General features: G+C 39.9%; 2 protein-coding genes across 5 annotated transcripts; both read left to right on the top strand.

The window, feature by feature from the left end:
• The first annotated feature begins 1709 nt into the window (after nt 1-1709).
• On the top strand, nt 1710-7646 carry hyal2b (hyaluronidase 2b). Of its 4 annotated transcripts, none has more exons than XM_028576105.1 (4): nt 1710-1850; nt 3991-4967; nt 5984-6073; nt 6166-7646. In XM_028576105.1, exons 2-4 carry the CDS (start codon nt 4020-4022, stop codon nt 6553-6555), a joined length of 1428 nt encoding a protein of 475 aa, XP_028431906.1. In that variant the 5' UTR covers nt 1710-1850; nt 3991-4019; the 3' UTR covers nt 6556-7646. The 4 variants fall into 4 exon arrangements, with proteins under 4 accessions (XP_028431906.1, XP_028431905.1, XP_028431908.1 ...); XM_028576104.1 differs by lacking the exon at nt 1710-1850 and adding an exon at nt 3223-3398 and having other exon boundaries at nt 3993-4967; XM_028576107.1 differs by lacking the exon at nt 1710-1850 and adding an exon at nt 3408-3705 and having other exon boundaries at nt 3993-4967.
• Nucleotides 7647-10420: 2774 nt separating this feature from the next.
• On the top strand, nt 10421-18236 carry abhd14a (abhydrolase domain containing 14A). Its single transcript, XM_028577074.1, has 5 exons — nt 10421-10804; nt 11636-11916; nt 12262-12377; nt 14903-15138; nt 16816-18236. Exons 2-5 carry the CDS (start codon nt 11654-11656, stop codon nt 16996-16998), a joined length of 798 nt encoding a protein of 265 aa, XP_028432875.1. The 5' UTR covers nt 10421-10804; nt 11636-11653; the 3' UTR covers nt 16999-18236.
• The last annotated feature ends 215 nt before the right edge of the window (nt 18237-18451 follow it).

Here is an 18451-nt window from a genome sequence, read left to right as displayed (position 1 = left end):
AAGAGCTAGTAATCAAATAACTTACAGACCGAGAATTCAGCTTTTTGGCACAGGTAAATACTAAAATGAACTGACAGGATCTGTTCACCCATGTAGTGGATTTAATGCTCCTGACCTCCACTTGTGATGAAATTAGATAGGAAATTGCAAACCGTTGGGAGGTGAAGTGTGTGCGTGTGTTTCTGCTAATGAAGCCTGGGTGAAGGTAAGAGAGGAGTCAAGTGAACCAATGCAATCTCCATGGGAAAGGGTTTTCTACAAAGCTGTCTGTGATGTTGTTCTATTCAGAGGATAAAGAGGGCTGTGCCAAAACCCACTCCACTTTATTGCCTCCATGAAATGATTTTACTCTACACAAGTCTTTTTGTATTTTTTTAACCTCTGGATGAGTATCTTTTCCAGCAGAGTCTAGGGGAGACATGGCTGCACAATTATTTTTGTTGTTTACTTAATAAAGCTGTAATAACATGCAAGGCCATGAGGTGAATTGCATTATTGAGGTTCAAAGAACCGATTTGACTCAGCAAATCACCCATACTCTGGCTTTGCTGACAAACGTCTGAGCACATTTTAGGACAGGAAATGAAATTAGGCTATTAATCACATAAACCATTATCTTTTATATATAATGTATCTCCATATTATTGTTTACCTTGTCATTAAAAAAAATGTGAGTAATTCTACTTCCTTACAAAGCTGTATGTTCGTTTTTATTTTATTTTGGAAACAGAGAAATCAAGAATAGCTTAGGTGATTGATTTCCCTATGTACTCTGGAGGACCTGTCTATTAGTCATGAGGTCTTAATGAGTATTAGAAAAAGTTAATAATGGGACAATGAGGTAAATTGTGTGAAAATACAAACTGTCAATATAAGCACCTTAATTAGTTAGGTGCAAACCAAGATCTTACAAAATATCTTTCTGAAGTAATTCAACTGTCAAAGGTACAATGACCCCATTTAGTTCAACAAAAAATTCAATTGCTGTTTTCATGATGCATGAGTCTTGGCATCTACATCAAGTCCCTATATGGTGAAGTCACTTTTTGCTTTTGCTGACCTTTGCATTTTAACCACTTTTCGACCGCATGAACTTTCCCCCAGTATTCGGAACCTTTTGAGGAACTAGCCTGTGGTAATAACTTTTAGAGGAATTTGATGATTTATTTACACACTTAACATAACAGACAAACAACCTTGTGTTTAAAAAAAAAACCTCAACATAACATAGATTTGAAATCCCTTTTTAGCTGCATGTAATGATGAACAAATTGTTACATGTTTTAACACATCAACTCAGAAATGTGTGCTAAAATCTTTATAATGGATTCTAAAGCCTTTATTGCTATAGCCCAAACTTCACGAGGATCATGAGTAAGCCATAATTGCAATAAATCCTGTTTCAGCTGTGAATTGGTTTCAAATGCTTTCAGCGGAGTCACGGTAAACATTATTTACTGTGCTATCTGCTGCTTTGGTGTTCAAACTGGTAAAAAAAGTTATGAAGTTTAATAGAAAATCTGTGTGTGCCCTGTCAATGACATCCGAACAATGTGCTTTAAACAGTAGGCCTATAGATTTGAATCTATCTCAAATGGAAGATGTCAGAGAAGCAGGCAAAAAAGAAACTCCTCAACAGAGGTGGAGCCTGCTGGAGGTTTAAATACCAGCTGGTGGTGGATTTCAACCCAGAATCAACAACTGTGTTTGTCTGCTCTGTTGAGGGGAACTCACAGACTTTGATGATGAAGCACAATAAGAAGCTTGAGCTATATGCACCCCGATCCAAACAACTGGAACAGCTTGACTGAACTACTTTCATCCGAAGATTAGAGAGGAAAAGGTTGCTGGTAAGAGACATTGTTTGGACACAGCCACAAATTACATATTTTAAAACGTATTAATGATAATTATGCTGCATCAACATAAAAACAATTTTTTTTTTCACAGTTGGACTGCATTTGTTGCTATTCCGAGCTAGCTCATATTCAAGCTAAAAATGTATAGAAAAATAACCTGAGAGCTTTTAAGTGACTTTTCTCAGAGCAGATGCAAAATATAAATCTGATTCAATTCCAAAGCACTGCCATTAGCCTACTAATGTTGTAGTCTTGCATTTCCAGACCTATTACCACAGCGCTGTGAAATAAGGTCTGGCTATATCACACATACTTTCTAGGATAGGAGAAAAAAAACGCTCTGGGTTGTTTGCATTTCTTTAAACCAGTAACACGGTAATGTGAACTTATTTGCTGGATACATAAACGTAATTTGCTCTTACCTGTGTATCGCCGTGTGTAGGCTACTTCATACCAAAACGTCCCATTTAGTAATTATGCCGTAAACATATTCTTAGTAAATCCTTACATTCATTCACCAAAAAAGAACCAACCAGACCTGCTTTTTTGCACGATTAAATTTTTTGTTTCAACGTTTGAAGATTGAACGTGCCCCAGGCAAGTACGTATCCTGGAAATGTACTTCCGTTGATCCAGACAACCAATTTTGTAACACTAAAGTATGCCTATTCTGAGCAAGATGGAAGTAGCCTGGATATTTTGTAAATGATTGTCAAGCTTGTTCAATTCATTCTATGAAATACTTATGGATGGTCACAGAAAATACAAATAAATGTTAAATAAATGTTGTAAATCTTTCCACCTGCTTTTGCTAAATGCCATATATAAAAAAGAAAAGAAAAGTGCCTTTGTGTCTATGCCCCATTCATGCATTCATTCATTCATTCATTCAATTTCGATTGTAACGTTTACACTGAATAAACTTGAACTTAGCTAAAATAGGCTTCAGGAACAAAATACAACAACCATCAAACATAACGTGTGAGGAATCTGTTTCATATTTTGCCTTATCAATTAAATTTGCCTCTGCAGCATGGATGTATGCATGCAGTCAATTAAGAGCCATTCAGAGCACAACTTGGAGAACAGACTACTTTGATCGTTATTCAAGGGGTGTAAGCGGCACTGGAATGTAATTTTACAGTCAAATTAATACCAGACAGGTTTTTGATAATTAATCACTTGTTATATAATACTCTTTTATAAGTAGAACCTCGAGCTATTTTAATAGAAACTGCAAAACAAGAATAAGTATGTCTTTCATAAATGTATAACCCCCTACTCAGGAACTAAATGCACTGAACTGTTGTTGCTCAATGTTTTACCCGTCATCATCGCTCCTTCCTTTAGCTTAGCTGGCAGATGTGTCAATCATTACATCGCTGTGGAGATAGGTCTGCAATGCGAGACTAGCCAGTCATCAACATGGATTGAACGGACTCTGACTTTTATCTTTCACATGGCAGGGCGGTGGAAAAGTAACTTATCTGACGGTTACATGCGTGGAATAAGCTCCAGTCCTCAGCTTCATCACATCAGGTCAGACTGGATAGGGAGAACAAACTAGATGTTAGCTGCTAACATAGCACGTTCGTCAGTTTCAATGAAACTTTGAGCTAATTTGGCCGTCTACGTTTACTGAGTTCGAGTACGGAAGAAGTAGTCAGAGAGAACCTAACTGTGCAGTTAAATGTTACAAGTAGATGTTTTCGATAGTTTTTTTTTTTTCTTTACATTCGCTCTGACCAACGTGAAACTTATTTGCCACCAACTGATCCTGAAGAAAAGTACTCATGTTAACGGTATCGTCAATCAAACAGGAGGTGACTGCTATTAACCATATTTGGTAATAAGCAGTTTCTTAGAGTTGAACGTAACGTCATACATGATATAGGTACTGTTTACGCTTTAACGTCACTGTGTTTATTCACTGAAACTCAGTCGACCTTTGACATCATGTTGCTTTTACTAACTTACCCAGAACTATAAAATATTACACAGAAGTCGACCTAAAGATTTCCTATTTTCACAGATTTAATATGGGTGACATCATTAGAATATTTAGAATTGTTTTGGTTTAATTGTTTTTTTTTCCCGAATTTAACAGAACTTCTTTATTTTTGTTCTCAAGAGAAAGAGGAGAGAAGGCTAGCAGTGACCATGGAGACTGGATTTCACTCTCTCTTCACCACAGCTGGCCAGCTGCCTTGGTTGCTTCTGACTCTGACATCATGGACAGTCTTGTGTTCAGCAGATATAAAGCAGACAAGATGGCCATTATATTCCCAGAAGCCAGTTCTTCTTGCCTGGAATGCCCCAACACAGGAGTGTGCCCCGCGACATCGCGTAACTTTATCTTTGGACCAGTTTGACATTGTGGCATCCCCCAATGAGGGCTTTGTCCGGCAGAACCTCACAATTTTCTATAAGGAGCGCCTTGGGTTGTATCCCTATTATGAGCGTGGTGGCACTGCAGTGAATGGAGGTCTTCCACAGCTTGCCAGCCTTACTCAGCACTATGAAAAGATGCCTGAAGGTTTGCAAAAATATATACGTGAGCCAGAGGCAAAAGGTTTGGCTGTAATTGACTGGGAGGAATGGCGACCATTGTGGATCCGAAATTGGGATGTTAAAGATATATATCGAAATAAATCTCGTGAAATGGTGGCCAAAAAGAACCCTAAGTGGACCCCAGAACAAGTGGGAACAGTTGCACAGCAGGAATTTGAGCTATCCGCTCGCAAATTCATGCTGGGGACTCTGAAACTTGCCAAGAATTTGAGGCCCAATCAACTGTGGGGCTTCTACCTGTTTCCAGATTGTTACAACCATGACTACATGAGTGGTCTGAAGAACTACACAGGCCGCTGTCCTCCTGTGGAGATGGACCGCAATGATCACCTGAACTGGTTATGGATGGAATGTACAGCGTTCTTCCCATCTATATACATAGGTTCTGTACTAGGCTCTACAAATGATGGACGCCTCTTTGTCCGAAACAGGGTAAAGGAGGCGATGCGCCTGGCATCTGTTGGGGATGGATTAGCACGGCCTGTTTTTGTTTATACCCGCCCTACTTACATCAATAAGATGACCCTCCTCACTCAGGTTAGTTGGCTAGAGCAACATTTTATGTTGTACAGGAGGCTTATACATTCATTACGTTATCTATAAGTTCTGTTATTATTTAACCATTGGATGGGAGGATGCAGTCGCCAGGAGATCACACATTGCTATGGGTAGCACTCAATGAAATCAACATTCCGTAATGCTACACAACATCATTATTGCTTGGGCTGTGCTTGAGATAACATCACTGCCTTGAGATGGTTAGATAAAATACAGGTTAACATTATACTTTGTTAAAAGTAGGGGTGGGAATCACAGAGTACCTCACGATACGGGACAGCAGATGTAAACTACCTATTAGCTAACTCTGGTGCAATTACTTTTAATTGTGCCTTGTCCCTGTAAAAATAAACAATAAAATGAAATGAATGATACGATACACCGCTCACAATACCGATAGTATCACTAAACAGAAATTCTGCGATAATCAGTATAGCACTGGACAATCCTGTAATGATACATTATAATATTGGTTTAACTATGAATACAAAATGCCTGTGAAAAGTTTTTAAGTGCAGGTTTTCTATCTTTATTCACTGCAAGTCCAAACTGTTAGAAAACTGTAGCACAGTTTTTCAGCCTGTAAATTCAAATTACGTAGCAGGGGGTTCTCTTATTTTCCCCTTAATCCATTCCTCCATTCCGTTGAAAACCTCTTCCTCTTCGGCTAGTTAACTTTTGTTCACGTTTCCCTCATTTATGTGTTGAGCGCCACCTCGAGGAGCCATGAAGTAGCGAGGAGGAAAGTCTATTTAGAGCGCCTTATTTTATTAATTAAAATAGCAATATTTGGTGCAGGTGTATCGATTCTCGTATCGCACCAAAAAGGACAATGATATATTGCTGTATCAACATTTTGTCCCACCCCTAGTTAAAAGTGTATTAGTTTAGTGACCATTTAAAATATTGACTGTAATGTTGAATGTTTAATATGTGATAATATTCCCCTCATTGTATGGTACACCACTAAACTGTTTTGTGTAAATATTTTGTAGACAGATCTGGTCTCCACCATTGGTGAGAGTGTTGCACTTGGAGCTGCAGGTGTAATTTTCTGGGGGGACACCTCCTATGCAAGCAGCAGTGTAAGTGTCATACCCTCTCTGCTCATTTGATGCTGAATAGCCTTGTGCTTATTGATTTGGGGTTAAAATAATTTTCTTTTTTTTGCCTACAGGCCAGCTGCTCCACCCTGAATGAGTATCTTCAGGGACAACTGGGCCGGTACCTTCTCAACGTGTCTACAGCAGCAGAACAGTGCAGTCAGGTGATGTGTAAATCACACGGCCGCTGTCTGCGCAAAATACCAGACAATGATGTGTACCTGCATCTCAGCCCTGTAACGCACAGCATCACCAGTCAGGGTGGCCGACTGAAGGTTACAGGCGTGCCTGGCCAAGCAGAGCTGGCTCTTTTCCGCACACACTTCCAGTGCCAATGCTACAGTGGGTACAGGGGTGAGGCCTGTGCTCAGAAAGAAAAAGGGCAGAATAGAGCCTCCTCTGTCTTAGGGACCTGGCCTCTTTGCCTTTTACTCCCACTAGGACTCCTCACTCTGCTACACTGAGGAAACTGAGAAGCCCCAAACTATTCACTGCTTCTGCCAGCCCTGAAAAGGACAGTTCAGACTTTTCAACATAAAGGTGATAAGTTACTGCACATTAGTAATGCTGATGCATTGACAACAGCAGACAGTCACTCCTGTCATTTTTTATTTATTTTTTTATTTTTATTATTTATCTCAAACAATCAAGTATTGATTCTATTTTTGAACTGAATGATATTATGGCTCTGTTTGATGTATTTGTTCAGTCCATTCCATAAGGTTGCCCCACAAACTGAAACGCACATGCTTTTAACCACAGTTCGCACAAGAGGTTGTGTGAACATACGTTGTTCTCTTAGATGATATCCCCCATCTCTTTCATTTAACATTGCGTGTATGTTACATGGTCAATTATTTTCTTTAATTTAATTTTTATTTTCTTAACTTTGAACGTAAATTGTGCAGTTTTGAATGTAACAATGTCCATACATTTCAGCAAAATGTGAATTCAAAAGCAGATGATTAGTGTGCTCATAATACCCGGTGTGATTTATTATCCCTATTGCTCTTTTTTGCAATGTACAAATATTTTGTAAGGTGCTTTTGTAGGTATTTCTCCAAACTTCCACACAATATAGCATATCTGGTAAAATAAGTGTGCAGTACAGAGTATGTAGTGTCAGAGATCTCCCAGTATGATGGGAGCTTTTTATCCTAGCACACAGACCTATCTAACAGGAATATTTTTGTCTGACGAGCTCCTGCACTGGCAGAGCTCCCACCTCATGACCGCCTCCTGGAACTAATGTTCATCCATCAATATTGCAACTGGTCATTAACTTGTAGCAAATGATGTCAAAAATCTGATCTGTTAAAGGCGTCTGTCATGCTCCATGCTGACCCTGACCTCCAGATGATGAGATGCTGTAGGGTTGGGCGAAATGGAGAAAATCAGATATCACGATATTCTTGACCAAATACCTCGATATTGATATTGCGGCGATATTCTAGGGTTGACTAATGGTGCTTAAACAAAAATATCTTCAGTTAGATTTTAGATAAATAATCATCAGTAATGTGGGCATAATGTCTAAGTGGGAAAAAGGCAAATAATAGAACAGATAGAACAGTCTGGTAAGTTCAGAAAAGTACATCACTTTACTGTAATGCAGCCTTCAAAACCAGTAGAAGGCAACACTTATGTCATATCACGATATTACCATATCCAAAATCTAAGACAATATTTAGTCTCATATCACAATATCGATATAATATTGATGTATTGCCCAGCCCTAAAATGCTGCATACCATCACTCCACATTGAATGGGACTATAGTGTAAGTAGATGATAAAATGCATTATGAAAGAAAGACTGCTTAACCTAAAAGTTTTTTATATATATTCTGCAGTTCCATACTGCTGTCCACTTCAAACATTATAGTTTGTATCTTTTGATCGATTAAGCTGTTAAATGTTAGCTTTATGAATGAAATGTAAATAGTTAATTTTGCCAGATAGTGATAAATTATGAGAAATGGAGTCTTAAATCTTTTTGGCTAATATAAACAACATGGCTGAACCTGCCTGTTTCAGTTCCAAATGGTGCCTTACCTGGGCTATGAAATGCTCTTTTTATGGTTGCCTTTGTTTACAAGTTGTGACTGTTGAGGTTTTTACAGCAGTGTTTATCTCTGCCCTTTGCTGGGCGCAGTGGTACTGCTTTATACTAAAATGAACTAAAAATGCCGACCAGTTTTAATTAACAAGGAATATATATATATATATATATATATATATATATATATATATATATATATATATACACACACACACACACACACACACACATACATATATATATATATATATATATATATATATATATATATATATATATATATATATATGTATGCTGATGAATAACAAGAAATGTTAGGACATGCCAAATATATGTTAATTCATCAATTATGTGTTACTCTAAGCACATGTCTTGTTTACAATTATTTGATATGTAAGGGATCCTTTTTGAACATGGTTGTGTTTATGTTAAAATAAAAAATAGCTAATGCTGTTATCAGATTTTCTTTTAATTGAGATATTGATATCAGCCTCAGAAATCCAGTAATGCTCTGGCTCTATAAATACTTATTAGTTTAGATTTGTTTTTGTGTAGTTTAACTTGCTTGTACAGCAGCTTGTGTCAGCGTTCCTCCCAGTGACATGGGTTGATAGCAACTACTGTACATACAACTTTATATTAGTTTATTGCCAAGTAAATATATATTTGCTATACTGAAGCTAGCTGAGCAGTTTCATATTTATACAATAGGTTCTGTATTTATTCTCCATGGCACTGCTTAGAAAAGTATTTAATCCCCCAAAATGAGTTATGATACTAGTGCGCAGGTGGTGGTTTGTGCTGTTTTTAACATACTAAATAGAATTCCAATAGAGCATTTTATTTATGCTGCAAACCCTTTTAAAATACTGCACTTTAACTACTTTTTTTGTTGAGGTGGATCTGGCTTTATTTCATGTTGATACTTAAAAGAAGATAAATCCTGTTCTCTTTTTATCCCATTTAATGTGTTATCGCATTTAATGTTGGATATTTGTTTTACTGTGAATCTTGTCAAAAAAGAAATGCTTCTATGCTTGTTATACCTCCCTTGGCTTTCAACTTAGTTGCATTATAAGAATAATTTTAGGTTGTATTTGTCATTATCTTTAAACATTATGTTGTGTTGGAGCAAAGACTCCTTAACATATTAATCAGATTTAGAAAACCAGGTCTGACATAGTGACTATAAACTAAAACACAGTTTATGGTATACAAAGGGAAGATGTCACACATGTATCATGCTAATTTTGCCCATAGTACTATAACTATTGACTGATCTGAACTATCTACTCTTATACCCACATTACAATGCATAGACAACCTAACTTAAATTCACACCATTATATGAATATCTTACTCAAGCAAGATTCCAGTCAGTCTTGAAAAGTGAAAAGCAGTTGGTGCCTGGAGGGTAAAATTAGGTTTTAGAAGCAGCTTTGTATTTGAAAACAATTCATATTCACATTTTTATATCAGATCATTTAATTGTTTAAATATTACTTTGAATGTATTTTTTTTATGTTTTCATTATTTTCTGAGGATTATATGTTACTGTGATTCCATCGATTTAACAAAACATTTTTACTCTTTCTGGAAAATATATTTAAAAAAAAAATGGAAATAAAAAAGTGGATGTGCTGTATCTGTATCAAATATATTGACGACTTGAATTGATCTGTGTTTTCTTTACAACAAAGATAGAGAAAACCAGACATAAGCTATTCAAAGCTGATACCAAAGCAAGTAAATATTAAAGATAGTTAAAAAACAAAGAATGTCATGATGCCTGAGGGTTTGAATTTGTATGTGAGACACCTTTCACAAATAGACACAGTTTATTTGGCCTTGTAAATGCCAAGTCTAAAGTTAAAGGCTATCCAGATAGATACTAAAAGTGGCATGAAATACATAAAAGTTATTTTTGGTTTGATGAATGGGATACCTTCAAAATACAAAGGGTCCCCTGCTGGAGCTGTTGATGACACCGGATAAGCGGACGAAGATGGATGGATGGATGGATACACCTAAAAGCACAAATGTGTCTTTTAAATCAACAGAGAAGGAAAGAAAGTTTTTCTTTGTGGAAAATTCTTAAAGTAGTTGTTGTAGTTAAAGTAAACTGTCGGTGTATGTTTTATCGTTAAAGCACACTAAGTATGAAAATCCAACTTATTTTCACTGGATAACATACGCACAATTTTAAAAGAAACTTTTTATCTTTGGCAGATGTATTTTCTGATAGTTTCAGCAGGAAAGTACGTATGGTGCTTAGTGTTGTTATGTGCAGCTCATAATGTGCTCCGACGAGGAACAGACGACTGAAACAGTTTATTCATCCAAATTCCTATGCATCTCTCGAGTGACAGTTTCTGTTCAGTTTTTACCTGCTTATTGGTTGGTCACTTTCTATCGAAGGAACGTTGAACGTAAAGGTAGTTTCTTGTTAGTAAAACGATGTCTCGCTGGCGTTAAGCTATTTCTCCTCTCAGTTTGAAAAGCTAACGTTAGCTACCACCAGCATCGACCCGAAGCCCCTCTCTGCAACATTTCCCATCACTAGCAACCAGCAATGCAGAAGACATGACGATAAAGCAGACACCCTCATCCACCTGTCAGTGAACGTGTCCAACAATTATCTCCTCTGTGTTGGTATGTTTTTCTCTGGTGCTGCATCCTTAATGTCTCCTATAGCGTCCCACTCTAACGTTACGGAGATTTAGCTAGTTAAAGAGCGACACATCGAGCTGATGTCTGTTTGCATATTTTAGCTAACTTCTTCCTCAGCTAACGTTTTTTTTTTACAATACTACATATTTTTCGCCCTTCATCCTGGAGGCTTAACGTTCACTTACATAACATTTCTTGTGTTTTCTTCTTGCGCTACCTCTAGTTCTAACTGTTGAAACATATTAACCTGGTTAACATTGTTCGCTGGAATGATTGAAAGTCTATATTTGTAGATGGTGTGTGTGGAAATTTGAAGGATTCACCTTGTTTGCCAAGGACCAAACTGTCTAGTGACGCTTTTACCTTTTAGGCAAATATTTCTTTCTATATCTTAGCTTCAGACACATCATTCACCTCATCAACGTAGAACTGCCCAGCAGTAAGGAAACAAAGTTTAATTTTTTTGTGTTTTCATAGTTTGGGCCATCATTCCTACGTGTTGTTCTAAATTGAACTCATCAGGTCAATTGCTGACGTCTAGAGGTGTGGCAACATTAGTGAACACAATTGCTTGTGTTCTTGTTCCTCATATTGTAACAATGCAGATGATGACTGTCAATAGTAATGTACAAAATAAATTTTAAAATACATTTAAAAAACAAAGATTGTGAAGATAAAAAAACATATGTTGAACCACAATGGTCCTGATGGATGGCAATTTATATATCCAGTGTTAAACAATTAGAAATACCTGTATGATTAGGGTCCATATGATGGGCTATCTGACAATGCACTGTCTACCCCTTTTCCTAGATCGTTCATCTTGACGAAATGAATTTCTTGCGTAATCGTCTTGTTGTTCTGGGCCTGGTGTTGTTGGCCACGGTACTGCTGTACCTGCTGCTGCCATCCATTCGCCAGGGCAGCATGGAGCCGTCCCTAGAAGCTCAAAGAATGGGGCTGATGGCCACCCCTCCTCTACCGCTTCCAACCATCAATGTGTCTATTCGCACCGGACAGCTACCTGGGGATCCTCCACTGTTCTTCAGAGAAGCTTTACCCATTGATGGAGCTGGACGTCAAATATTGCCAAGGTGAGTTGACAGGTGCAGTGACCTATTTAAAACATCTGAGCGTATAACATGCCTTGTAACCATAACCAGAGTAAACGAACCAGACAGCAAGGATGAAATATTAAATGTTTTTAGGAAGTGCAATTCTGCATACAAACACAGGTACAGTAGTGATGGTAATGTAGAAAAGTACACACACCAAGGGTTGTCGTGATGTGCTGATCACTGGAAGTAGACTTAAAAGTCTCGTGTTAGACACTTGTTTTCTTACTTTCAACAGTAGTGATGCTAACCTACAGCTCTAACATATCGTAATTGTCTGGCCTGTAATAAAATCCTGAGAAACAAAATTGTTTATCTGTGCAGGTTGCAAGTGGTCCTTCTGCATGGCCAGGCCTTCACGTCCAAAACCTGGGAAGAGCTCGGTACGATGGCCCTGCTGGCAACTAATGGATATCAGGCCTTAGCGATGGACCTTCCAGGTAGAACTTGAGTCTTGCACATAATCAGCACTAATGCTAGCGACTGTAATGATGATATCACTTAAAACTGGATTATACACAAACGTTTTATAAAATGATGTATTGTCTGATACACTAATGATCTAGATTACTTATAGAGAGCTCAATCTCTGGCTTGTGTTTCATGAGATAATAGTGCACTCTTGTGGTCGAAAATCAGAAAATGTTTTTATCATTATCAGGATGTAGTCTTTTTTTTCTTACATTGATCATAGATTAGGTCTGAACAGGGCACATTGTTATGCTAGTTTCCCATCGCTGAAATGAAAAAACTAACAAATTTAGTGTTCCTAAATTCGGCAATATATGAAAACTGACGTGTTGTCATTGTGTGAGGTGTATACATGTTTTAGTCTTTACAGAGTTTGCAGTATTGAGACCTTTTCACTTGCTGGGTTGCAATGTGTGCCTTGCTGTTGGTACACATGCACATGCATTTTCCATCCATCCATCTTCATCCGCTTATCCAGTGTCGGGTCGCGGGGGGAGCAGCTCCAGCAGGGGACCCCAAACTTCCCTTTCCCGAGCAACATTAACCAGCTCCGACTGGGGGATCCCGAGGCGTTCCCAGGCCAGGTTGGAGATCTAATCCCTCCACCTAGTCCTGGGTCTTCCCCGAGGCCTCCTCCCAGCTGGACGTGCCTGGAACACCTCCCTATGGAGGCGCCCAGGGGGCATCCTTACCAGATGCCCAAACCACCTCAACTGGCTCCTTTCGACGCGAAGGAGCAGCGGCTCTACTCCGAGCTCCTCACAGATGACTGAGCTTCTCACCCTATCTCTAAGGGAGACGCCAGCCACCCTCCTGAGGAAACTCATTTTGGCCGCTTGTACCCTGGATCTCATTCTTTCGGTCATGACCCAGCCTTCATGACCATAGGTGAGGGTAGGAACAAAAACTGACCGGTAGATCGAGAGCTTTGCCTTCTGGCTCAGCTCTCTTTTTGTCACAATGGTGCGATAAATTGAATGTAATACCGCACCCGCTGCGCCGATTCTCCGACCAATCTCCCGCTCCATTGTCCCCTCACTCGCGAACAAAACCCCAAGGTACTTGAACTCCTTCACTTGGGGTAAGGACTCATTCCCTACCTGGAGTAGGCGCTCCATCGGTTTCCTGCTGAGAACCATGGCCTCAGATTTAGAGGTGCTGATCCTCATCCCAACCGCTTCACACTCGGCTGCGAACCGATCCAGTGAGTGCTGAAGGTCGCAGGCCGATGATGCCATCAGGACCACATCATCTGCAAAGAGCAGCGATGAGATCCCCAGCCCACCGAACCGCAACCCCTCCCCACCCCAACTACGCCTCGATATCCTGTCCATAAATGCTACAAACAGGATTGGTGACAAAGCGCAGCCCTGGCGGAGACCAACCCTCACCTGAAACGAGTCCGACTTACTGCCGAGAACCCGGACACAGCTCTCACTTTGGTTGTACAGAGATTGGATGGCCCTGAGAAGAGGCCCCCTCACCCCATGCTCCCGCAGCACCTCCCACAGTATCTCCCGGGGGACCCGGTCATACGCCATCTCCAGATCCACAAAACACATGTAGACCGGTTGGGCATACTCCCAGGCTCCCTCCAGGATCCTTGCGAGAGTGAAGAGCTGGTCCGTTGTTCCACGACCAGGACGGAATCCGCATTGTTCCTCCTCAACCCGAGGTTCGACTATCGGCCGAACCCTCCTTTCCAGCACCTTGGAGTAGACTTTACCAGGGAGGCTGAGAAGTGTGATACCCCTGTAATTGGCACACACCCTCTGGTCCCCCTTTTTAAAAAGGGGAACGACCACCCCGGTCTGCCACTCCTTTGGCACCGTCCCAGACTTCCACGCAGTGTTGAAGAGTCGTGTCAACCAGGACAGCCCCTCCACACCCAGAGCCTTGAGCATTTCTGGACGGATCTCATCAATCCCCAGGGCTTTGCCACTGTGGAGTTGTTTGACTACATCAGTGACTTCCACCTGGGAAATTGACAATGATCCCCCATCATCCTCCAGCTCTGCCTCTAACATAGAGGGCGTATTAGTCGGATTCAGGAGTTCCTCAAAGTGCTCCTTCCACCGCCCTATTACCACCTCAGTTGAGGTCAACAGTGTCCCATCCTTACTGTACACAGCTTGGATGGTTCCCCGCTTCCCCCTCCTGAGGTGGCGAACAGTTTTCCAGAAGCACCTTGGTGCCAAAGAAAGTCCTTCTCCATGTCTTCTCCAAACTTCTCCCACACCCGCTGCTTTGCCTCTGTCACGGCACATGCATTTTGTTTACTTTAAATTAGTCCATGGAGCTGGGTGACCTCAGGCAATACCCAGCACGGCTCCACCCCGCATCAATCCAAACCGAGGTCTAATTAGTCAGAATCACTCAAAACACTGTGTGTACACGTTTTTAAAAGCAAACTTGTGTGACTGGATGTTGATCTGAGCACACTCATTTTGTAATTATGTTTACAATTATGTTTCACAAATTGTTCTTCTTGGAGGGTATGGAAAATCACCGGACTCGGGGTCTTTGAAGACTGATCAGAATCGAGTGGACCTCCTTTCAAGGTTCATGGAGTCTTTGGGTGTCAGGGCAGCTGTGCTCTTAAGCCCCTCCATGAGTGGACATTACTCCATCCCCTTCCTCATGAAGAACAGCGCTCAGCTGCAAGGCTTCGTTTCCATAGCACCAGTCGGTACCCGGAGTTACACTCCACAGCAGTACCAAGATATTCAGGTGAGGGAGGTAAAGATTGTGTGTATTCAAACAGAAACAACAGTAAACAAACAGTGGAGTTTAGTTAGGTAAACAAACTTCGCTGATGTTTCTCATGACATTAGGGTTGACATTTAATTTTTGGGTGAACTGTGCTTTAAATGGGGAACACAACACTGAAGCCGCCTACACATGATCAGCGGCAAAACCGCTCTGTGCTGGCCATTCCATTGTTTTCCTATGGGGAGAGCGGTGCCGCCCAACCAGGCGCAGCACTACCCTTGGGGTCCCGCATTCCTCGGTATTGCTGATGTGCGCTGCGCTCAAAGTTAAAATGATTTCAACTTTGGCCTCGTTGCCACTGACCTTTCAAGGCGCAACCAATTCCAGAACGTTCCTGCGCTGCGCTTTGCCTCTTTGCTCTGTGCTACCTTGCGGTTTTGCCGCGGCTCATGTGTAGGCGGCTTGATGCATGACCACAATAACCCACTAGGGGGCCTTGTGTATGGAACATGTCTCTTTAAATACTCGCAAAGTACAGTGATGTAAATCTACCTGACCACAGGTTTGCAGTGTGTCTGTTTGTTATTCTAAAGAAGCACAACTTTATTAAGGTTTGTGTACCATACAAGCACAATAATTACTGCATGGATGAAGGTCTTACACCAAATTTGACACAGGCCCCTCCACAAGACAGATTGTCATCATCCCAGTTGATGCGGTGCTTTAGTGGTGCAAGTTGTAAATTTTGTCCAGTCAGTAAACCAGCCGCTCAGTGAGACAATTCAATTCAATTTTATTTATAGTATCAAATCATAACAAGAGTTATCTCGAGACACTTTACAGATAGAGTAGGTCTAGACCACACTCTATAAATTCCAAAACCTCAACAATTACAGTAATTCCCTCAAGAGCAAGCATTAGCAGTGGCTATTGCGACAGTGGCGAGGAAAAACTCCCTTTTAGGAAGAAACCTCGGCAGACCCAGACTCTTCGTAGGCGGTGTCTGACGGGGCCGGTTGGGGGTGTGACATAATCAATGCACCTTTTTCACAACTGTTAAGTTAAGTATATACTCAGTGGGTGAAGAACGAATAATTTTAGGGCTACAACTAACAATTATTTTCAGTATCAGTCTGCCATTTATTTTCTTTACATTGGTTGGTCTATAAAATGTCAGAAACACTTAAAATTTCCTAAAAAGTCAAAAGTGACATCTACACATTGCTTGTTTTGTCCAACTAACAAAGATATTCACTTTACTCAGGTAAAAAAAGAAAACGTTCTGTCAATACAATCCGGTGCAACCAAGGCAGGACAAACCAACGTAAAGAGTCCTAGGACTCTGATGAAGATGTAACCTTACATCAAAACATTAGTCACTGTTATGCACCTTAAAAAATAAAACTATAACGTAAGAAGACATCTGTGTTGCACCGGCAATTTTTTGTTATTTTATATTTAGTTTATTATCTTAACATAAGACAGACAGAAAGCAACACCTCTGTTATGCAATAAGTATACAAGAGCCACCAACAATTTAGCCAGTTATAGTAGATTTACCACCCACAGGTATGTGGGCGTTGTGTATCTTTTCACAGCTGCGTGCTGTTATTGCTTTGAGTATGTGTGACTGTAAAAACAGGTTTTACTCTGTGTAGTCTCATCGTTTTCTCACTCCTATGTGCTTTTTTTTAGATTCCCACTCTAATTGTGTTTGGATCCCTCGACACAAATCTGGGTGCCCAGTCCCACAAGAACCTCATACAACTTCCACATCACTTTGTACTTAAGTTAGAAGGAGCTCGCCATGCCTGCTACATGGACAAACCCAGAGAATTTCACCAAGGCTTGATCGATTTCCTCAGCAAACTGAAGTGAGATTTGTGGCATAGCAAGAGGAAAAGAAAGATGGAAACAATAGAAAGAAGAGAAAATAGTCAGAGGAACACAAGTCCCCCCATCAATGGTTTAGTGTGGTGACAATTTTGCTAAAATGTTCTAAGATCTACATTATTCTTATGTTATCATAATCACCGCAAAGAACATTGGCATGGGAGTAGGTTTTTAATACACGGAACATGGCATGTAAAGCATTGTAGTGACATTTACAATATAGTTCCATTATAAAAGTATTTATTTATACATTTTCAATAGTGTCACCCAAAAATACTAGTTCAACTCAGCATGTTGTAAAATAGCTTCAGATTTGTATAGTGGTGAGTTTTGTTTTATGTCTTTCTTTGCTTGTAAAAACATGGAATGTGTTTGCTTCACAGTTACCATTTGTGTAGGTGACATGTAGGTTGCTGTAAATATGCAAATGTAGCAGGTGCCTGTGTTGGAATAGCTTCTATTAACTTCACATTTGACAAACCGATTTGTATATTAAGATCTGGTAACCATTCCAGTTTCCAAGAAAACATTTGCTCAACAAAAGCAAACAGAATTGATACACACTGTAATAAAATAAAATGTAGAATATGGACTATATGAAATAAAAATATAATTAGTATGTAAAATAAATAAAGTTATATGTACTATATTTGCAATTAGTTTGGACAATCATGCAAAAAACTAACTTAGAATAAGAGATGTGCATAGCTTAAAATAAAAACTAAATTTGTGTGTTTTGTATCTTTCAGTTGAGGTTATGTTGATGCATTTACATAACCAGTTTATACCACTGGCTTTTCCTTGGAGCGTTTTCTCACTTTGCAGCATTTTCCTTAAATGCTTTTTTTGTTTTGGTAGTTTTCTTATATTTGTTTGTGTTTTATCTATTTGCTGCTTATGTTTTTCTAAAGTTACAGTGCATTGAACTCTCAGGACCACTGTATATTTTACTCTTTAGAAGGCAATTTATGAAGAAAATACCTATTTAGAAAGGAAACCGAGCAAAGGAGGGAAGGTAATGACAAAAAGCAAGTCACAATTACTTGCTTGCAAAACCGTCGCACTCGCACACCTCGACATTCAAGAACTTGTCGTTGCAGCAGGGGCCAGCAGTGGGCGTGTCGTGTTGGTAAATTGGCAATGGCTCTTTATGCTCCTCAAAGCAGCATGGCTAGCTCCCATTAACAGTCCATGCTCGCTCCACGTTGCACACTTGCAGGAAGGGACGCAGTTTCAAGAATTGTATGATTAAAATTACAGAGAAATTACAAAAAAAAAAGCTGGTGTGCTTTTCTGTGTATTTTACTTGCCTGTTTGTTGCTCCATTCTAGTTGCTGAGAGGACAGTTTACTGCTTACCTAAACTATCCTGTCATGAGCAGGTTGCAGGTTGCTAGGAGACTGTCTATGGGAAAAGTCACAGCAGAGCGCTTCGTCAT

The sequence above is a fragment of the Perca flavescens genome, chromosome 4 (genome assembly GCF_004354835.1).
Source record: "Perca flavescens isolate YP-PL-M2 chromosome 4, PFLA_1.0, whole genome shotgun sequence".
In the NCBI taxonomy this organism is placed as follows: Eukaryota; Metazoa; Chordata; class Actinopteri; order Perciformes; family Percidae; genus Perca; species Perca flavescens.
Note: the sequence above shows the minus strand (reverse complement) of the source record. Positions and strands in the feature narration are given on the sequence as shown.